This window comes from Nansenia antarctica, assembly GCF_963989245.1.
Source record: "Nansenia antarctica genome assembly, chromosome: 5".
In the NCBI taxonomy this organism is placed as follows: domain Eukaryota; kingdom Metazoa; phylum Chordata; class Actinopteri; order Argentiniformes; family Microstomatidae; genus Nansenia; species Nansenia antarctica.
This window is the reverse complement of record NC_137690.1, coordinates 15359670-15383065: the sequence shown is the minus strand read 5'-3', so window position 1 is coordinate 15383065 and position 23396 is coordinate 15359670. Positions and strand designations below refer to the sequence as shown.

The 23396-nt window shown below is 43.3% G+C and overlaps 1 protein-coding gene across 1 annotated transcript in view; it reads left to right on the top strand.

Moving 5' to 3' along the window:
- The window catches only part of LOC308157779 (rho guanine nucleotide exchange factor 28-like), a gene marked incomplete at both ends in the record, with an annotated part of 41195 nt that extends 30459 nt beyond the window's left edge, over positions 1 to 10736 (top strand). Inside the window, 17 exons of the mRNA XM_080531386.1 lie at positions 260 to 400; positions 533 to 783; positions 886 to 1011; positions 1187 to 1304; positions 2566 to 2820; positions 2957 to 3033; positions 3149 to 3327; positions 3520 to 3620; positions 4513 to 4704; positions 7911 to 8039; positions 8388 to 8521; positions 8607 to 8654; positions 8846 to 8947; positions 9075 to 9239; positions 9472 to 9723; positions 10021 to 10390; positions 10555 to 10736. Of these exons, the coding sequence (XP_080387512.1) occupies positions 260 to 400; positions 533 to 783; positions 886 to 1011; positions 1187 to 1304; positions 2566 to 2820; positions 2957 to 3033; positions 3149 to 3327; positions 3520 to 3620; positions 4513 to 4704; positions 7911 to 8039; positions 8388 to 8521; positions 8607 to 8654; positions 8846 to 8947; positions 9075 to 9239; positions 9472 to 9723; positions 10021 to 10390; positions 10555 to 10736 (2822 nt within the window). The remainder of the gene's footprint in view (positions 1 to 259; positions 401 to 532; positions 784 to 885; positions 1012 to 1186; positions 1305 to 2565; positions 2821 to 2956; positions 3034 to 3148; positions 3328 to 3519; positions 3621 to 4512; positions 4705 to 7910; positions 8040 to 8387; positions 8522 to 8606; positions 8655 to 8845; positions 8948 to 9074; positions 9240 to 9471; positions 9724 to 10020; positions 10391 to 10554) is intronic.
- Between the last annotated feature and the right edge of the window lie 12660 nt (positions 10737 to 23396).

Here is a 23396-nt window from a genome sequence, read left to right as displayed (position 1 = left end):
CAATCATTTTTATGAAAGATTTTGAAAAACGGACAAGGAGGGAGGGTTGGGAGGAACAGAGGGGGAGGGAGGGTTGGGGTAAGGATGTTAACTCATTTGAAAATAAATAATAAATAAAAACTGTTAAACAAAAAAAAGTCACTAGATAGATATTGGTTATGTCTCTCAGGTGTCCCTAACAAATGGCACTTTACTCTGTGCTTATGTACTCTAAACTGTAAAACACAAGAGTGATGACTCTCCCATTTTCCCCTGACAGAGTCGGTCGACGCCCCCCAGCTCAGTGACCTATCAGCTGAGCTGCTGGGGTTTGACGTGGAGTCCTGGAGTCTGGCTGTCACCCCAGAGTTCTGCAGACAGCACGACAAGCACACTATCAAACGACAGGACGTCATCTATGGTGAGTGTGTGTTTCTCTTTCTCTCTTTCAGAACTGTGTGTGTGTGTGTGTGTACATGTGTGTATGTGTGTGTGTGCGTACGTACGTACGTGTGTGTGTAATCCCCTCCTGTAATCCCCACTCCCTGTGCAGAGTTGATGCAGACTGAGCTCCACCACATCCAGACCCTGACTGTCATGTCCGAGGTGTTCCGAAGAGGGATGTTGGAGGAGCTACAGCTGGACTGGGACTGTGTGGCTCGGATCTTCCCCTGTCTGGATCCTCTCTTGCTATTCCATAGGAATCTATTTGGATCATTACTGGAGCGCCGGCACGCCTCAGCCCAGCCAGATAACCATCGTAATTACCTCATCCAGCGCATCGGAGATGTACTGCTACAGCAGGTGGGTGGACACACACATGGACAGACACATTGGCAGACCCAGACACACACAGACACACACACAGACACACACACACACCCCTGATGTTCTCTTGTGGTTTAGTTCTCAGAGGAGAGTGCTGTGAGGATGAAGCAGGTGTATGGAGAGTTCTGCAGTCACCACACAGAGGCTGTCAATGTCTTCAAAGAGCTACAGCAGCAGAATAAGAAGTTCCAAGTCTTTGTCAAAGTAAGTTTCTACTTGAAACTAGTTTCCTTTAGCTTTCTTGTTATCAACATATCTACTTCTACACACAAGAACCTGTTTGGTTTTTGATATGTTCATTACCTGTAAACTACTGTTGATGCCATGTCCTGATGTGTTTCCGTTTACCTCTTACCCACCACCCCTCTCCTCCTCACAGCAACAGAGTAACAACTCTCTGGTCAGAAGGAGAGAAGTACCAGAGTTTATCCTCCTTGTGACCCAGCGCATCACCAAGTACCCTGTACTGCTGGAAAGAATACTGCAGTACACACATGGTCAGTCCAATGTCACGCAATGTATGCTTGTCTTTACACCAACACTGGTCTTGGAGAGCCACCGTGTGTACTGGCTTTTGGCTCAGTCCAGGGGCCTCATTTATAAAAAAGTTCTGAACGTCATCTTTGACTTGCACGTAAGCACACATTTTCTAAACGGACGAAAGCATTATTTATAAAACCGGCTGCGCTTGTTTAAAATTGTGTACGTCTGTCGTTCTATACCAAATATACTTGAAATTGAACTCAGGTGAATGAGCTTTGTATTTACGCCCTATTTATTTACGGGGTGCGGACACCAGTGACCACTCGGTGAGCTTCCCGTCTTTGAAAACAAGTCTATAGATCTACTTGAATCATTTTCAATTGGATGCAGAACTGGAGCGGGACGGGCACGTGGGACTGCCATGTACCATATGCCATATCATACCTCCGTTTTATATTGAAAAATATGATGATAAATACATGTGGGACGAGGTATGATATGGCAGATGTGTGGTGTGTGGTCTCGCGCGCCTGTCTCAACTCGTATTGATAGCACTTGATTACCATTGATACTATACTAGTCCATAAGCACAGTATGGGAAACCTTGGTGATAAGCATAATACCAGTTGACTCAATTAGACATAATATATTATGCGCTCTGCGCTGCGAGCTATGGTGTTTTTTGAAGGATTTTCTGTATGCCCATCCAGATCCATTGTGTATGTCAAAATGTTGATATGGACCCATATGATCGTAAATAACCTTATAACAGGGCTTATATTGCAAAATACAGAGGAATCCTGGGGAATCACAATGAATCTCGCCTTTATCACGCCTCAATGATTACACCCTACAATAGCCTAATGGCATATAAAGGAAGACTGAAATACAATCATCAGTTCCCTTTAAATCTTGAATTTAACTCATTTTCTCAACTGTGTTGTTCGAGTGCGGCTCACATGCCTGTAATAACACCGCATAACCAGTAGGTAATGTGCGTACGTCAAGTCAATACCTGACGTAGAGCTACAATCGTTTCCACAGTCAAATTGACTCACGTTGACATTTTATAAATCACTACTTTGACGTGGTTTTCTACGTACGACACGGGTAAGATCAAATTTGATCCAAAGTACTTTCTATAAATGAGGCCCCAGCACTAACATATTTAAACGTAACTAAACAAGCTCTTGATTAAGAGTTAACTTGAGGTATGCTGGTACAACAGCTATTATTTTCCTCTGATTTGAAACACTGTGTTCCTCCCACCCCCAGAGGGCAGCGATGAGCATGCTGAGCTGTCGCGGGCGCTGGCTCAGATCCGTGATGTCATCACAGCGGTGGATCTGAGTGTGAGTGACTACGAGAGGGGGCAGGAGCTGCAGGAAGTGTTGGCTCGCGTGGAAAACAAGAGTCTGGCCAAGCTGAAGAACGGCAAACCCTTCCGCAAGCAGGATCTGCTGGGCCAACAGAGGGTGCTACAGCACAAAGGGCTGGTCTACTGGAAGACTGCCACAGGCAGACTGAAAGGTGTGTTAACTGCTGTAAAAAACAACAACTAAGGCCAGGTCAGAGGTTTAGTTTTTAGAGGTTTAGTAATGGTGTACTTTGTATCAGTCTAACCCCCCCCCCCCCTCCCCCACGCTCTCTCTCTGTCCCCCTACAGACACATTGGCTCTCCTACTCACTGATGTCCTAGTATTCCTGCAGGAGAAAGATCAGAGGTTCATATTTGCTGCAGTGGTACGTCTCAATGTAGATAGTGAGTCCTAGCATTTTACACCATGCTGTTTTCAATCCATTTAGATGGGTGCTAGTAAAGTGTTTCTGACTGCTGATTGGTCATTGTCCCTCTCAGGACCAGAAGCCCCCAGTGATCCCCTTGCAGAAGCTGATAGTGAGGGAAGTAGCCAATGAGGAGAGAGGGATGTTCCTTATCTCCGCCTCCTCGGCAGGGCCTGAGATGTACGAGGTTCACACTGCCACCAGAGAGGAGAGAAATGCATGGATGAGACACATACGACAGGCTGTAGAGAGGTGAGAAGGGTGTGTGTGTGTGTGTGTGTGTGTGTGTGTGTGTGTGCGTGTGTGTTCTTGCGTGTGTGTGCGTGCGTATTTGTATTTGTTCTGTCACACTTCACAAGTGAATTATTCTGTCCCATCCCTAGTGTGTGTGTGTGTGTGTGTGTGTGTGTGTGTTGTCCTTAAACATAGTGTATGCTTTTATAGTTGTCCTGAAGAAGAGGAGGAGGAGGAAGAGCGGAGTGCTGAGACAGAGGAGGTTAGACGAGCAGCAGAGATCAGAGTTCAGAAGATCCACAAACTACAAGGTAAAACACTATGGGCCCTATTATGCACTTCATCAATAAGACGAGGCGGTAGATCTAAACTTAAGACGTGGAGGCGTGGTCAAGGCCACTTTGCTATTATGCGTGCTGTAGTGGGCGCCTAAAACCCGGCGCTAAGCAAAGAAATTAGTCATGGGTGTGTTTTGGGCGTCTTCTCAATCAACCCAATCAGCGTGCCAGGTGCCATTCCCTTTAAGAACCGGCTGCGTTGAGTCATTAGCGCTATGCTATTATGGAAGTCCTGAGAAGGAGGTCAGCGCGCTTCTCTGCCTCTCCCTTCTGAAATAAAGCATTTATACTGTGACCGTAATTGACGTCTTGCCGTGGAGCCACGTGCGTGTTCATGTGTGCCCACATGCATGCGCAAACCGCGGAGGCGCGCTCGTGTTTCAAAACGTGCATGAAGTCTAAACTTAAGAACTTTTCAAACCACTTCTTAGCGATAGGAGCAAAGTCAGATCGCATAATAGCAGGGGCGCCTAGTGCACTTCATTAACATATGAACACTCCCACAATGAGCAATATATGCACAGGAGTTTTACGTCTTATGTGTGGGCGCCTATCGACACCTGCATAATAGCAGTAGCGCGTATGAAGCGCATAATAAGGGTGGCGGTAGGTCTTAACCTGCCGGTGCGTCTTAATTAACACTTAAGACGGCAAGTTAAGAAGTGCATAATAGGGCCCTATACCTCTATCAATGAGTTCACATACACATGTATTAGAAACATTCTTTATGCATGCTGTAAATGTGTCAATATCACAATAACAGTCAATGTTTCAACATTTATTTGCATGGTGTAGCTAGATAGTTTGATCAGTTTGTTAATTAATTTGCTTCCACTCTGTTCATGTTTGTGTGTGTTTGTTCTAGAAACACTGTTGAATCAGGACCAGCGTATCTGCAGTGGTCTGGAGGACAAACTGCAGCTGTACACTGAGCTGACAGATTTAACCCTTCACACGGCAGAGGCCCTACCACAGCGCCACCTACTGATTCACCCAGAAACCGATACTGAGACACCACTGCAGGCTTCAACGCTACTCACAGCCGCACTCAGAGAAGGTGAGAAGGGCGAGGGAGTGATGAGCACTTTGGGGGAGTGGGAGAGGTAAGGAGGAAAGTTATTAATTAGAGTTCTTATTTTCAACCCCCATCCTGTAGAATGCATCGGTCTGAATGTACAGCTTTCTCGAGAAATGTCTTTTGTGCTCATTGTTGTTTATCGCCCACCTTCTGCTAGCAAGGATTTTTACATTACATTCAAAAAGCTACTTCAAGAGTGTGACTCAAAAACAGAAGTGATTGTACTTGGTGACCTGAATTGTAACTGGCTAGACAAGTCAATTAGGAAACCCCTTAAGCAGCTCACAGACGGTCTGGAGTTTAAACAACTTCTAGATGGCCCAACTAGAATAACTGCATCCTCCCAGACACAGATAGACCTGATCTTCAGCAACAAGCCTGAAAGAGTAGTCAAGACATATAATTTCATTACTGGTCTTTCTGATCATAACCTGACACTACTGTCCAGAAAATTGACTAAGAATCGTTTTAAACATCCATTTAATCCAGTTGAGCAATTAAGGATCCCCCACAAGGAAATGGATAACTTTGAAAGAGCAGTACAACAGATTGGTTGGAATAACATCCTCACTGGGAACAGCGTAGAGGTAGACTCCAAGACACTAGCAATCAAACTACAAAGTCTAGTCAACACATTTACTCAAAAAGTGAAAGGAAAGAAAAAAAACAACTCCCTTCCCTGGTTCAACAACGAGATAGTTAACCTGATAAAAGAAAGAGACTTTGCTTTGAAGAGAGCTTTGGAGAATAAGCCACAGCTAGTCAGTGACAGGCATAGGTTTACCTCCCTCCGGAACAAGGTTACCAAAATGATCAGAAAGGCTAAAGCTAATTTCTTCATTACTATCATCAAAGAGGCAAAGGGAAACACCAAACGGATCTGGGAACAAATCCAAAATGTCATGGGAACCAACCACAGGCCTAGGAAACAGATACAGCTGAAACTGAATGACAACTTAACACAAGATCCAGCCCAAATAGCTGTAGCTTTTAACACATATTTCATTGACTCTGTAAAAGAGATCGCACAGAATTTTCCTCAAATAACCAACAATAATGTTGAACTTGATGAAACCAAGCCCTCTTTCAGCATTCAGCCCATCTCGGCACACAAAACCCAAGTCATAATTTCATCTCTCAAACTCTCAACAGCGAAGGATATCTATGGAATGGACACGACAATGCTGAAATCTCTGAAAGAACACCTAGTCCACCCCATTACACAAATTATCAACCAATCAATACTTGAGGAAACAGTCCCTAGTACCTGGAAAACAGCTATTGTTTCTCCCATCTTCAAGTCAGGTGACCCCCAGGATGTTGGTAACTATAGGCCAATCAGTATTTTACCCATTATCTCCAAGGTCACTGAGAAGTGGGTTACAGAGCAGCTCGTTCACTTTTTAAGCAATAGCCCATTTCCCCTTCATCCAATGCAGTTTGGCTTTAGGACCCTACACTCTACAGAAACGGCCAACTGCTACTTCCTAGAAAAGGTCAAAGGTATGGTTGATAGAGGAGGTGTTGTAGGTGCTGTGTTTTTAGATCTCCGCAAAGCCTTCGACACAGTCAATCACCAGGTCCTTATCACCAAGCTGTCTGCCTTTAACTTCTTGCCATCAGCCCTTAAATGGTTGGACTCATATCTCAGTGACAGAAATCAGCTAGTCCAGATAAACAATCAGCGCTCACCTACCATCATGTCTTGCACCGGGGTACCACAAGGCTCCATACTTGGCCCACTCTTGTTTAGCCTATATATCAACGACCTACCATCTGTCTGCCCAGAAGTGCATGTACAAATGTACGCTGATGACACTGTTTTGTATGTGCATGACAAGAACAAACACCTGGCAGCTGCCAAACTTAGCTCTGCTATGGAAAAGGTCACCAAATGGCTCAACAGCTCTTGCCTCCAGCTCAATGTTAATAAAACTGTAGGAATGTTCTTCTCCAAACAACACAATATGACCACGGCAAACATAACCATTTCAGGGCAAAACATTAGTATAGTTCCGTCGTTCAAATATTTAGGGATCATCATTGATTCAAACCTGACTTTCAAAGAGCACATCAAGAAAGTGTCTGGTAGGGTGAAGTTTGGCCTGGCAAACTTCAGGTACATCAGAAGCTCACTGACCATGAGTGCTGCCAGACTATACATGGACGCATCAATTATGTCGCACCTCACATATTGTTTGACAAGCTGGGGCCATGCATACAGCACTTCCCTAAAGCCATTAGCCACCCTATACAAGCGGACCCTTAAGGTCATGGACCAGAAGCCAAACAGCACACACTACTGTACCATCCTAGACAAATGTAAATACCTTAGCTGGGAAGACACCATCAAATACAAAAACATCTGTCTCATCCATAAAATTCTGCATAACAAAGCTCCTCCCCCGCTTAACTCTTTCATAAACCAGCGTGACCACAGCTTACGGCCCACCAGAAGCACCTCTCGTGGCGACCTTATAGTTCCATTCAGGAAAAGCACCTTCAGTAAGCAATCCTTCTCAGTGATAGCAATAGAAAACTGGAACTCACTACCCAACCAACTCAAAGACATACATACTTACTCCACCTTCACAACACACATGAAAGCCTGGCTGACACAGAACTATACTTGTCCTCATTAATCCCTCTCTGTGCTGCCTCCCCATAATGCCTTTTTTTTGTATGTTTTGTTTTGTTTAATGTTTAACTGTTTAACTGTTTGTAAGTGCTTAATGTTGTGTGGCCTGTAATTGTCCTGTGGCTTCTATGTGCTTGAAATGTCGCTGCCCCCATAAGTGTGTATGTGGTGTTTGTTGTAGCCCCTTCAATCACCTCAGCTTGCTTACGTGTGTTTTTTGTCAAGTGTGATGTTGGGGTACCTTGTCTCAGCCACGTGTTCTTAGAATTTTTAAATGTTTTATTTTAACTAATGACGTTACTTTTCAGGATGCCATGTTGCAACTGGCCGGGGACTTCAGCTGAAAATTAGCCGACTAGGCTAACGCTGCCTTTTTTACTATATTTTATATGGTTCATGTATTAGGATTGTCCTCGATATAATAAACTAATAAACTAAACTAAACTAAACTAAGTATACCCATCAGATATTGATGAAAAGTACATTGCAGCAGTTGCTAGGGGTATATTTCAATCTGGGAAACACATGTTGCATCTTCCCACTGTAGCAGAGAAGCTGATCTCCACTCTGCAGGCTGGAGAGGCCCTCCCTGAACCCAGCCACAGCTCCCTTGTCAGAGGCCCAGAGAACTGCAGTTACAACAGTCATGGCAGCATCCAGGAGTCCCCCTCTGAGTGTGAGTCACACCCACATACAGTAACCAGTGACCACATATGTGATAGAAGCTGGTGAAAGCAGGAACAAGTCGCTAACCAATCTAGCTAGTGTGTCATTTGATTTTCAACAACGTTGACATTTATTTCAGAGTAAAAGTCAGAACATTTCGATTGGTTGGCGACTTGTTCCCACTTTCACCAGCTGCTGTCACATTAGAGTAGAAATAAAAGTCAGGCGTTGTTATCATTCCACACCCTCTGCTGCAGAGATCCTACTTAATACAGAGTCAGGAATATGTATGCCTTAATCCCACACAAAGGGCCACAGCATGATTCCAGCATTAACTTTTTTGTCCCTCAATCTGTAGCGGACTATCTGAGCACGCTCAGTGTGAGCTCGGCCTCTCTGGTGTCAGACAGTGAGTGGGCAGGCCCAGATGGCGTTTATTGGCACTCGATCTCCGAGCTGAGGAGAGGAGACACCAATGGGGTACAGCTTAAGGTAGGGCTAGTTCCTTATAGAAATATTTCAAGGTATATATAACCAGTGTCTCTGTCCTCCTATAATCAAAGGTTCTCTCCTGTAGGTGGCAGACAGTGTCCTGAGTCTCACTCAGCTACTCTACAGTCTGCAGGTGAGAACGAGGACAAATGTTTTCATTAGATAGTTACTATTTTCATTTAAATCAATTTGTGTTATTATTGTAGAGTTAATCATTACAAAAAGAATGACAATATCACAGAGGTTTTTCCCAAATAAAATGAAAAGGTTGTTGAAATAGATCAAGTCTGGTAATCTGACCTGGTGTCCCCTTGGTGACTCTAGGCAGCGGTGACCCTACAGGACAGCTGCTACGAGGTCCAGAGACTACTCTTGGAGGGAGAACGCCCGACTGCCCGCACCTCCTCTTGCCTCAACAGCAACTGGGTGAGTGACAGATAGATTGATTAACTGATTTTTACTGACTGTAGATCAAAACAGCACATTCATTCCAATGACTTGTGTATAAAAACACAACAATGTAAAACAAAAATGTATTTCCATGGTGGTCCAGGAGCAGGAGAAGCAGAAGAGCTTGGAGAGGAGGAGAGAAGAGGTGGAGAGGAGGACTGTGGAGAAGAAGAGAGAGGAGGTGGAGGGGGTGCAGAGGCTCCAGGGGAGGCTCAGACAGGAGCAGCAGCGCTGGGAGAGAGAGTGTCAGGTCAGGGAAAAACAACAGGTAAACTATGTACATAACATGGTCATAACATTCTCATCACTGCCATAAGACTGACATATCGAATGAAGAATGATATCTCTTCCCATGACCATATAACTACCAAATATCGATCTCAGGTCGTCTCTGTGACTCAAGATGGCAGTATGCCACAGAGCTAACGCCTAGGTGTAAACAAAGGTCTTCATGCCTCAGGCAAGCCCACCTCACTGACTCGCCTCCATTCCACCTGCAGGGGGAGCAGGAGAGCCTGTTGGAGCAGCGCGAGCGACAGTGCCACCTAGAGGCTGAGAGGCTGCGCAGCGAACGCGAGGAGCTGGAGGGCCAGCTGGAAGAATACCAGCAGAGCCTGGAGAGACTGAGGGAGGGCCAGAGGAATGTAGAGCGGGAGAGGGAGAGGATCGAAGCCCAGCAGAGGCTGCTCCAAAGCTGGAGACACAACCGCCAGAGCAGCCTTCCCGTCATGATACCACTGGACGGATATCAGGTAGGCAGGGCACAAAGAGACGGGAGAGATAAGGAGTTGAGGTAAGAGAAAGAGAGGAGGGAAAGAGTTGGAGGATTGGGAAAAAGAGTGAAGATGAGGGAGAATGAGATAGAGTGAGACATATAGAAAGTGAGACATATAGAAAGACAGAAGAGAGTGTGACGTGTACGAAAATGAGTGGAACTATGTATGTGGATGGGTTTTGTGTGTTTCCATGTACTGTATATGTGTGGCTGTAGATGTGTCAGTTTTTCGGTGTGTGTTCTGCTTGACTTCACCTCTCACTCCATCCCCCAGGTGACTAGCCACAGCCGCTCAGGCAGCCTGGATGGAAACGGCTCTGTGTTTGTGAACGAGGCAGCTCTGCTCCACTCTCTCCAACAGAACAACCAACACCTCCACCACCTCCAGAACAACCAGCACCAGAGCCTCCACACGGGTCTAAGGAAGCCCCAGGACAGCCCCAGCCATCCCCCCGGACTCAGCCTCAGCCCCAGCCTCTACAACAGCCTAAACACGCTACTCAGCCAGACTCACAGCAAACCCTCCACGGAGTCACTCACACACCAACACTGCCACCAACACCTCAGCCGACCACGGCCAGGGAACACCCCTAACAACCCCTTCAGCCGTGGGGTCACCATGGTACACCAGGGGACCAACAACAGTAAGTGTCAGTTCTCTGTTATTGTTATGAGAAAGCTTTATTTCTAATGCATGAAGAACAGTGTTATGTGGATATAAATCTCCCCCCACCTCCATAACTATTCCAAATTGGTGTGGTATGTTGTCTTTTCATTTGTTTGTTTTTTGTTGTTTTGATACTGTCAGACTTCAGCCCGCCTCTGGACAGGCTATCCCTGGGTCCACTGAGGACAAGGGTGTCAGGCCTGGGGTTTTATGAGGACGACTACCACTCTTCTGCCTCCCTCACCCCCCTTCTCACCCCCCAGGCCTACCTGGATGGACAGCACGGGGAGGATGGAGGAGAGGAAAACATTGTGTATCTCTGAGGAATTGGGAGGCTGATGGAGGAGGAGTGTGCATACTGCCTTACATAGTACTCGACCTGCTATAATGTATCACCTTTCAGCTTGGGGGGGGGGGGGGGGGGTGGTGGGTGTGTGCATTTTGGAGGTGTGCTGTATATACATATACATAACACACAATGTGTCCAATGTGTTCTAATGTTTTTGACAATACATGGGACTGATTATTTTGAAAGCCTACTGCATGTATGTCAGAGGAGGAGAACTTTGCAGAAAGAATGTGCCTTAAGTAGCCTAATCACTTAATGTGTATATCTGTATGTCCTCTTTAGGGGCTACTCAAACCAGTGTGCCTTTGTACCCCAAAAAAGCTCTTGGAACTACTTATTGCACTTGATTGATGGTCTCATTTTCTCATTAGGGTTTGGTTTCAGGGTGTGACCAGGGATGCTTGGCACTCCCAAAACAAATCAGGGCAGCCCATAAGCATAAAAAGTCTTAATTTGGGCTTCCCCATAAGCTTATAAAGTATAATGTTGATCCAGACACTATTTTGAAAGTCATTCATTCAAACCCTGCATCTGGGGTCTCCAAAAAGTGCCAAACTGATAAACCTTTCTCTTCTCTCCAAAATATATTTTGTCCCCTCCCAAGTACTGCGCTTTGTTTCCCTTCATACCTGTGTAATTTTCACAGACCTGGATTGAATTCTATGTTGGTGTGTTGTTGTAACAGTAGCTAACTTCCATATTACAGTCAGTTCAGAGTTCATTCAAATTGCCATCTCATTATCTCAACCTTTACTGGCAAACTATGTTCCTCTTGCCTAAACCACTTAGATTAAAGTTGGCACTGAACAGAATAAATGGAGGTCTACTCTTTTGGATTGGTCAACAACATCCCACACCAACGCACCGTGTATGTACTGTATCTTGAAGAGGGATTCTTCCACGCTTGTGTGCATTATCGTGTTTTTCACTGTGCCAAATGTCATACATTTTAGCCAATTGCTTTATTTCATTCTGACAACTGAAAAAAAATGGATAAAGCTCTTTTTGTTAAAATGTTTTCTGTAAAGATTGTTATTTATTGAAAATGTGTTATTGTCTGCACTGTTTGTATAACATGATTTGGTTTGTGATGTCTGATGTGTTCTTCCTTCAGCTGTAATCTCTGTATAATTGAATCTAAACTGTGCCTAGTGCCATATTAACTACTACAATATCCTATAAAATGCATTTATGATAAACAATTGTATGGCTTTTTGTGTTAATGGGGATTCACTACTTCAACTAGGGAACCAATCAGCTCTCAGCAGCATCCTCTAGTCTAGTGCAGTGTTTCCCAAACTGTGGGGGCGGGGGTACTGCAGGGGGGGCACGGAAATAATATGGGAGGAAAAATAAAGAAATAATGCACACACACAAGAGCTGTAAACAAACACAGCTTGATGGTTACCATCAGGGGTATAGTGGCCGTTGAACCATTTTATATTAAAACGGTGTTATTGCGAAGGTTAACAAGAAGTGCACACATCAAGGAAACCTCACCAATAATGTATTAATAATAAAAAATAATACATTTGATCATTTTAATAAAACCAAACTATTCCCCCCTCGAAAATAAGATTTTTTCGTCATCACACTGTGACACGACTATACTAGCGCGCCAATTTTGTTGCAGCTCCCTTCGATAACCTATTGCTAATTTCATTGAATTTCTTGAATCTGATGCGAGCTGCTATCGGGAGCCAGTGCAGGGTGCGAAGGAGAGGGGTGACATGAGAGAATTTGGGGAGGTTGAACACCAGCCGGGCAGCAGCGTTCTGGATGAGCTGCAGAGGTCTGGTGGCGGAGGCGGGTCCAGTTGGAACATCCAGATGTCGACCAGAGATTTGGAGAGGGATTCCATGTGGTCAGATGAAGTGATTGCTTATGGGCTGGCCTGTCTGTAGATCTCGTTATCTGATGAGAAGTATGAAAACCTGTGGTGGCCTCACAAGAGGGTGAGGGATGACAGAGCAGCAACGTTTGACATGACTGCTCTCCATGCCAGCTTGTGCTGAAGTCAACAATGCAAGAGCTGACAGGGGTGAACCACAACACTGGGGAGCAGAACAAGGACATGACAGATGCAAGACAAGCATGTGACATTAAGGATACACTGACAGTTCTGAACTATCTCCAAGAGAGAAACCCCTTCTGCTCCGATCCAAGCTTGCGCAGTGTCTCAACTGGGGTCCATGCGCACCCTTCTGTGAATGTTGAAAAGGCAAAGACCATCGGAAACACCATCTTGGCCAGCGAGGAGGGACAGACTACTGTTGAGTACACATTCAAGAAGAAGGAGCAGGCAATCACCATGAGTATGAAGTCCTCAGTCAAGATTGATGGTGAAGCAGTGCAGGTGGATCCTCAACTACTTTTCCAGCAACTCATAATTGCTGCTAAAGCTTCACAAGACCTGGCATCAGTGTTCAGGTATGAGACCTGGCACCAGTGTTCAGGTATGAGACCTGGCACCAGTGTTCAGGTATGAGACCTGGCAGTGTTCAGGTATGAGACCTGGCACCAGTGTTCAGGTATGAGACCTGGCACCAGTGTTCAGGTATAAGACCTGGCACCAGTGTTCAGGTATAAGACCTGGCACCAGTGTTCAGGTATGAGACCTGGCACCAGTGTTCAGGTATGAGCTGTGTAGTTATCCTCCAGCGCTGTTTGACACCTCCCTGCTGCTTCGACACATCCCTGCTGCTTCGACAGCCACAGAAGCCAGTGCTAGCAGATGCCATTTGGGAGCTCCTCACACCTGACCTTCCGGGAAACGCAGACACATCCACAAAAGACATGACACACTGCAGGCGAGCAGGTGGGAGGACTGGAGCAGCCGTAACCATGGATGAAAGTCATAAAAAAATAAAAAAATAAAAGTCCCCCCCCCACAAAAAAAAAAGAATAAAAGTCCCAAAAAAATTGATTCTGAATAAACGTCCGAAAAATAACATTTCTGAATAAAAATCAGAAAAATTTGATTTCTGAAGAAAAGTCAGAAAAATAATATTTCTGAAGAAAAGTCAGAAAAATTCAATTTCAGAATAAAAGTCAGAAAAATTAAATTTCAGAATAAAAGTCAGAAAATTTTAATTTCAGAATAAAAGTCTGAAAAATAAATTTTCTGAATAAAAGTCTGAAAAATAAAATGTCTGAATAAAAGTCCAGTATGTGCTGGATGGTGGAGTATTGGTTCAGCGCATCCCATGGACATGTGGATCCACATACGAGGACATCTGCAAACTGTACAGCGAGTATGTCACAAGGAAGTATGGAGAGGCAGTTGTTGTGTTCGACGGTTATCAGGGCACATCCACAAAAGACATGACACACCACAGGCGAGCAGGTGGGAGGACTGGAGCAGCCGTAACCATGGATGAAGACATGCCTATTACGATGAATAAAGACCTGTTCCTTTCAAACAACACAAACAAGCAGCAGTTCATCAACATGCTCAGTGGTCACCTACAGAAGAACTGTCAGCCGTACCATGCTCCAGGTGATGCTGATCTCCTCATTGTGCAAAAAGCAGTGCAGTCTGCCACAGTAACAAACACTGTGCTCATTGGTGATGATACAGATCTGCTCGTCCTCCTCATATACCAAACCAACCTCAAGTCACATGACCTCTTCTTCAAACCTGAGGCGAAGAAGAGCATGAAGAAGCCACGTGTCTGGAACATCAAGGCCGCCAAGCAGCAGCTGGGTCCCAGTGTTTGCTCTCACATCCTCTTCATCCATGCAATAGCTGGATGTGATACTACCTCCTGCATGTATGGCATTGGGAAAGGAGCTCCCCTCAAGAAATTCACAACCAGTGATGACTTCTGTGAGCAAGCTTAAGTGTTTGACACACAGTCAGCTACCACAGCAGTTGTGTCAGCAGGAGAGAATGCTCTGCTGTGCCTGGACAATGGGAAACCTGGGGAGGGACTCGACTCTCTACGAAAGGTAGCTATTAGCACTTCTCATGTACAGCCGCAGAGTCTGCCACCTACGTCAGCAGCAGCGAAGTACCACAGTCTTCGTGTGTCCTACCAGGTGCAGCAGGGGAAGGGAACCTCAAATGAACTCCTGCCACAAGAATGGGGATGGAAAGAGAGTGATGAGGCTTGTCCCTGTCCAAACTGACTTACCACCAGCTCCACAGGAACTCCTCCGGTTCATCAGATGCACCTGCAAGACAGACTGCAGCAGCCTGAGGTGCACATGCAAGAAGCATGACATTGAGCGCTCTGTTGCATGTAGCAACTGCAAAGGATTGGGGTGTGCAAACTCATCTCAGGCTGCATGTGATGAAGATGATGACGATGAAGATGGTGAAGATGAACCAGACACCTACTGATAAAGTTTTACTTAAAAGTTAACATGTTTACGTTTTTGTTCAATAGTGCCAACATGTTGATTAGTGCAAATCTGCCAGTCACAAATATTTTGAAAGTAACATAAAAGTGATATTTTAATAATATTGTTTTCAATTGTTGTTAATCAATGCCTATATTAATGTTGATTAATGCCAATTTATGTTGCCTTGTAAAAAAGTATATTAATTTAGTGATTCGATTAAACTTTCAACATTTTAAAGCTTTATAATGTCATTTTTGGAAGCAAAAACATGTTACCAGGTTATGGTAAAAAATATATACTTTCCACCACTTGGATTTCTTAAGACTTTTTATATGTCATATAGGAGACATTTATGAGCAATAAACAGTTGAAAGATTTTCTGTTGCAATTTGTCTGAGGTTCCCCCCTCTTTTCTCACAAAATGCCTGTACTAATTCAGACATACGCCGACACAGGAAATTGCATGGAATCTACTGGGAAGGCTCGTATGTGTGAAAGGGGCTTTAGATAATGTATGTTTTGTATGGTCATAATCATTTACTGTTGTTTTTAATCTGTTCCTTTTTCTTTCTTTTGCACTCTATTGCTGATGTCTTAGTTGTTTTCGTTTTTAATCTGTTCTTTTACGCTGTATTGTTCAGCACTTTGAGCTGCATTCTTATGTATGAAAGGTGCTGTATAAATAAAGCTTATTATTATTAGAATGTTTACCCCAGACCCAGTATGTAGGGGCTTGTTAGACCGACCTTCAACTAAGTGTCTGTGTTTTCACTTAATACTTACGTAAACATCAGCCAGCATTAAAGGCTAGCTGGAATACTACCCAGATAATCGCATGCCTCATTACAACTTGCTTGCTTCCTGAGATGGTTAATTTACTCTTCTCTCAAGCAAAAAAGTAAGTTGAGGCAATATTAGAAGACAAATCGTGAGGAAATTAAATCGTGAGGAATTAACTTATTATTATTATTACCCTTCCCCTCTCTGGAAGAGCTGTACAACACACGCTGCCTCAGGAAGGCCTCCAAGATCTCCAGAGACCCATCCCACCCTGGGAACGAACACTTTGCTCGGCTGCCCTCGGGCAGGCGGTTCAGGACCATGTCCGCAAGGACAAATAGACTGAAGCTCAGCTTCTACCCTAGGGCCATTCAGGCCCTGAACACAGCAAAGACCTAGGTTCTAGGCCCTGGACAATCTAGACAATTTGATGGCAGCTACTAGATTGTAATCAAGTGCAATACTGAAACACAACTGTGAACATTTCAAACCTGCAAACTGCGACACTTTAAATGAATGTGCAATAATACTATGTGCAATATGACAACCCTCGGGTACATAAGGTTCAGAGATAGGACATGTTAGGATATTTATAGCATAGAGTACAGCACAGCGTTTTATTTGTATAGTATAGTATAGTGGATAGTGTATATAGCCTTTATTTATGTAAACCAGCTCTTTTTCCCCTCTTGTTTTTAGTATTTTTTTTCCTAGCACCAGGGGAGCCCCCCCTCCCAAATTTCGTTGTATGGTACCTGTACTATATTAATGACAATAAAGACCATTCATTCATTCATTCATATAACACTTTCTGTATATAATAAGAAAAAAGACTATAAATAAAACAAAGACAAGTTTTTTATCAATGTTAAATGTTGTAAAAGCAGTGGTCATAACAAATATATTTCTTTGTTTCCTGTCTTCAGATGTCATCAACATGTCGGTGGTGGAACCTCACAAGAAGCTTTTGACCATAGAGGGATTGCAGGAAGAGCAGGAATATATGTACATTTCATCACCATCAGGACCCTCCCCAACTATTCAATCAATTGGCCAGACTACACAACATATTTCACATTCATGTACTTCTCCCAGAAAATTGTTGCAATTACAAATGTTTTGGTCTTCACATGTTTATTTCTTTTGTTTGCACACAAAAAAGCTGAGAAAAAAAGCCAAATCTGATATCATTCCACACTGAACTCCAAAAGAGGATCGGACAAAATGATTGGCACCGTAGGGATATAAAGAAAATCGAGCTTGATAGTCACCTATATACGGTACAGTACAGATTTAGAAAAATCACCTGTTATTTACTGTGCTTTGTCTCAAGTCACTGGGGTTTGTGGGCTTTTTCTCTGTTTCTTGTTTGTAATGACTGGAAAACAAGCTGTTAATGTAACACCACCCTAATTAACACCACATGAGATGTGTGTGACATCTCCTGTCTCCAAAATACTCTACAGTAGACAATCAAGACAAGACTGAGGGATACTGGGAAAGTAAACATGCAGGTTTGAGACAGATTAACACACTATCAAAAACTGGATGTAAGAATACACTAAACAAACATGGTTTTACACACACACACACACACACACACACACACACACACACACACACACACACATACAAACATACCAGGCACTGAGTTTAGATTTAGTAATTTAAATGTTTGTATGAAAACAGCTCACCCTGTTGATGATAGGTTGGAACTGCATCAGGGGTACGGCTATTGTTTTTATTTATTTTTACAAATATGTTGATCTCCTCTTTCTCCAGGGGGGTATTCCATCAACGTCACTAAAGGAAAATCCAGGCTTCATGTGACTTATCAAAATAACGCTGGATTTTTAAAATAAATCTCACAGGATTTATCAAAATAAGCCTGAATTGTCCTTTAGCGACGTTGATGGAATACCCCCCAGCACTATATCCACCCGAGGGGAGAAACACAAGTGTTTGATACCATTCCTCATTCTATGCCATGCCTTACAATGAGCCTGTCCTCTGATTTCTGTCTCCACCAGCCTCCCCAGGTCACCCTGCTTCTGGCCTTCACTCCCTAGGCTACCGCTATTGGATTGCTCAATTTGTCTCGTCTTATTTGTCTCTTCAACTATTGCCACTTGTTTTATTTGTCCCATTTCTCTCTTATAACTATTGAGACTTTATTTATATTGCCTTAAAAATATATATATGTTTATATAACTACTGCCACTTTATTACTCTTGTTGCTGCAATGTAGAGGAAGTGAAGCCTAAGAATTTTACTTGTATAATTGTAATTGTATAATGGGATGTAACAATAAACTTGAAACTAGGTGAATAAAGGTAACAAGCTGCAGTCATTGCTTAAACCTGTCCAGTTTAACCAGATCCATGGTGACGACATGAATGCAGCATAGATCTACCCTCCTTTGCAATAGGGAATGAGAACATCTTTGTTCTTTCTGTTTCTGTTTCTCAATCAATTTTAATAGATTTTTGAAGCAAAGTTTTAAGCTCTCAGTTGTAAAAGTGCAATAAGTCAGTTTATTGGGAAGAGTAGTCATACAGTAGCTTTCATGTCCTGATGAAAAGGCTTGGCAGTGGCAAAACAACAAACTGTTTCAGAGCAGAGCATGAACATAAACTCAAAGAATTACACCAATAAATTGTTACAATGCACTGAAAAAAACTCCATAAAATACACCATATTTGTTCACATAATCCAAGTTATTACTATATTACAGACAATTGTCAGCAAATATGAGCAGACCACTCAAGTCAGTTATTAGGTCCAGTCCATACACTCTTTGTGAATGAATTGTGTCGTCCCTTGTTGAACATTCTGACCAATTCTAATTGATGACATCACAATGGGCTGTGCAGTTCCAGAATAGAACAATGAGTAACTGCATCAAAAGGACTTCGACAAATCTACTGTACATAATGAAATTGAAATAATGTGCTCTCTCAACCAACCAACCACCCACCCACCAACACCCTTTCTCTCTTTCATCAGGTAGATAAAAACGTCTCTATGTGGCTGCCCGAGCTGCCACATCCCTAGCTGTGGACAGACCACAGCTATCTACAGTATGATCTGCCAACACAGACAGTGTATGCTGAACATCAGTGTAGCTACACTTCAGACTGCAGTTGCTCTCTCGCACTCACACACACACTCTGTCACTCACTCACATGCTCTCTCTCTCTCTCTCTCTCTCTCTCTCACACACACACACACACACACACACACACACACAGTTAAAAATTACATCCAGTCAGCCTCAGGGAAAATTGTAGCAGACACAGCGACCTCAGGTTCCTACATCATCTGTTTTTGAGTGGATGCCTTTAGATCCATTGAGTAAATCCTTTGTTTATTGTTTATTTAACCTTTCTTTAACCAGGAGGTCCCTTGAGATTCAAATCTCAAGGAAGAAAGCTGATTCTTTGAGATCCAGCCCATGCTTTGACCGGATCCCCTTGCTCTGTGCACAGTTGTTGCTCTTCAGTAGCTTTCCTGAACAAATCATGTAGATCTCTGTAGATTCGAATGGTTAGTCAGCACCTCTGCTCTCGATAATTCATCCTCCTCCTCTTCCTGTGGGGTTGAGAGGACAGGAGTGACACAGACCATCTGTACGACATGTCTACAACTAGCGCAATGTTTTATTTCTATGGAATATAACATTTTGCAAATATCTGTAACTTGATTCAAGCATAAACATTAAACAACAAAGGCATCAAGAGTAAAGGTCAGAGTGGGCCAGTGGTGCTAAAAGTGAAAAACAGACATCATATCAGACAATTACGATGGTTACATCTTTGATGAGCTGGTGTTCACCTTGCCTTTTAACAGACACACTGACACTACTGGGCTTTATTATGGTGACAGTTAGAGAATCTACATGAAACTCATTGGCAGCTTGAGAGAGCAGAAGACAGATAGGGCTTTCACACCGTCAAGGAACCGTTCCGGTTCACGTTCGCGAACCAAGTCTGGAACCGGCCGGCGTGTTCAGACCGAAAATAAATTGGTTCGGAGCCTGAAAAGTTGGTTCGCAGCGTAGAAAAAAGTAGAACCGTGACGTCGTCAGTGGGTGTGTCATATTCTAGGCTGCAAAGACCAGCAAGATGGAAGGAGACAAAATGTAATAGTGATTAAAACAATTATCAAAAGTTTCATCATTCTCTCTATCTTCCTCACATGCTCAGCAAACGCACGCACGCACACGCACACGCACACGCACACACACACACACACACACACGCGCGCGCGCGCACACACACACACACACACACACACACACACACACACACACACACACACACACACACACACACACACACACACACACACACACACACACACACACACACACACACACACACAAACAAGCAATTTCTATTCCAGTAATAGAGCAGCTGGTTAGTAAGAGAACGTGTTTAGAAAGTGTCTTGTTTTTTTTCCATAGAAAATAGTGTTTATTTCAGGTACTGTAGAGGAAGACATTATCCTAATTTCCAGTGAAGTAGCTGCCATCTTGTTGTGACATTTTTGTTTATCCCGCCCCTTTGTCACCCAGCGTTGATGACGCGGATGATTCTGGTTACATTGGTATGAACGCGGGCTGGTTCGCCAGACAGCACCAAGGTTCGGAGGTTCGCGAACACGAACGGTTCCTTGGCGGAGTGAAAGCCCTAAGAGTGTGCCATCCAACATCTTCTTAAGCCAAAACAAGAGTACAGTAAACACTGTCCCCCGCGAAATATGTAGCACCCCTCCATAAAAGGAGAGTGATGGAATGAAGCCTGTGAATGAAGCAAGATGTTTATTCATAAACTTTTTACAATCCCTTTTTGCAATCACTTTCTGTGACCAAAGAGAAAAATAATTAGGCTGCTATCGTACTAATTCTATTGATATAAGATGCCTTTACTTCAAACACAAATTTCACCAATAACCTAAGACAACACTTTGCACAGCCAAATTATTTGTTTGCAAATGCTACTGGCAATACACCAAGGTTACTCAACTCTGGTTTCTGTATTGATATAGGTTAACTGTCTGTGTTTATTCTGCATAACAGACATCCCTTACAAAACATTATTCCTAAATTCGTTAGGCTGTAGGCCTACTACATTTGGCTACACTACTACAGCTGCATTTGTAGCCAGAATGAAAAGACACCGGAATTTGTAATGCTTATTTGATCAGTTTCAGTCTTGCTTCTTAGACGTCACCTCTGCTCTCAAACAATCAGCCTCCCCCTCTTCCTGTGGGGTTGAGAGGACAGGAGTGACACAGGCCAACTGTACGACATGTCTACAACTAGCGCAATGCTTTAGTTCTATGGAATGTAACATTTTGCAAATATCTGTAACGTGATTCAAGCATAAATATTAAACAACAAAGACATCAAGAGTAAAGGTCAGAGTGGGCCAGCAGTGCTAAAAGTGAAAAACAGACATCATACCAGGCAATGACAATGGTTAAATCTTTGATGAGTTGGTGTTCACCTTGCCTTTTAACAGACACACCGACACTACTGGGGTTTATTATGGTGACAGTTTGAGAATCTGCATGAAACCCATTGGCAGCTTCAGAGATTGGATGACAATAAGATGTTGGATGACGCACTAAGTCTAAACAAGAGTACAGTAAACATGTCCCCCGCGAAATATGTAGCACCCCTCTATAAATGGAGAGCGATGGAATGAAGCAAAAAATGTTTATTCATAAACTTTACAATCCCTTTTTGAAGAGACAAATAATTCGTACAACTAACTAGTATGATTATTACAACTCTATTGATATAAGAAACACAAATTTCACCAATAAGCTAAGCCAACACTTTTGCACAGCCAAATTATTTGTTTGCAAATGCTACTGGCAATACACCAAGGTTACTCAACTCAGGTTTCTGTATTGATACAGGTTAACTGTGTGTTTATTCTGCATAACAGACATCACTTACAAAACATTATTCCTAAATTCGTTAGGCTGTAGGCCTACTACATTTGGCTACACTACTACAGCTGCATTTGTAGCCAGAATGAAGTCACCGGAATCTGTAATGCTCATTTGATCAGTTTATCAGTCTTCCTTCTTAGAGTTTTGTGTTGATTTCTCAAAATGTTATTCCCAAATGTGTACGGCTATTATGCCTACTGCATTAGGCTACACTCCTAGCTCTCTAATTTGCACCCTATTATACCATGTTTACTGATGAATCGGCATCACCTTGAAACTCCTAAACAATCTCTTTGGCAAGACGCATCTTTCACAGTAGTTTTGTAAAAATTGGCCGAGTGGTGTTGGTGAAAAGGCTTGTGACATACAAATGGACAGAACAAATCATAGTCCCGTCTCCCATGTCATTGGTGTGGGACAACAAAAATCCTGTTTAATAAATGTCCCAGTAGAATGCTGTGTGGGCTGGTTTCTTGTCCTTACCTTAGGGGTGGTGAGACCATACACTTCCACAGGACTGCATAGAGAGCCAGCAGAAAGCCAATAAACACTGCTGCTGCAATAGCACCTGCACACGCACGCACGCGCACACACACACACACACACACACACACACACACACACACACACACACACACACACACGTAACCACAGTGCATAGTCACACACGTAACCACAGTGCATAGTCACACACTATACTTCTACATGGCTCTGAATGTGAAACAAGGAAATATATAACGTGTGTCAACATCAAACATATAATGTGCAACCTAGGTCCTATCGTATAGCTTCCAATGTAAAAGGGGGTTTCTTTCCAGAGCGGCGCAATTGTCAACAGGACGTGAGAGATTGGCTCTTACAGAAATGAGACATCACTTAGCAGTGCAATGCTAACTTGCTCTTAGGTCACAATCAAACTATTACTGACCATTACAGAGGCCAAAAGAATGTCATACTCCCTTCCAAATATGTAGCTTCTTGTGAACTGACATTTATTTGATAAATAAATCATTTATATTTTCCACCAGGGCAACATTGGGAATGTTCCAAATAAAAGCGGAAAATAAGACAGGAGAGACATTTGTAATGGGTCGTGACATCGCTATCTGTTTTTGCTTTCTCTTTGAGGGCCTACCAGAGAGAAAGAGAATTGAACTTAACTTTCCTAATTAAATAAGATGAGCACAAGACCAAAGGCGCACACAAAGGCAGTAGCCATGGTACATTTAAGTTGATTCAAGCCTTTGTCTTTAAACAATGCAAGAAAAAAAACAAGCAATATTCTTAGCCCTGCATTTTCTCTCGTCAATTACAGTATCAAGAACATTGTGATAGGTTGGTGGACTGGATGCTTTAAAAAGATATGTAGCCTACTTGGACCAGGTATGATATCTACCATGAATAATGGTGTGATGTTACATGTATGTGAGACAGGTACATGGGTGAGTGATGCTCACCTGGAATGATACCACTGCCTCTGGCGAAGGGGTTCTCTGTGTGTGAGGGATGAGTTACAGCTGTCGTACCTTGAAGAAAATACTCA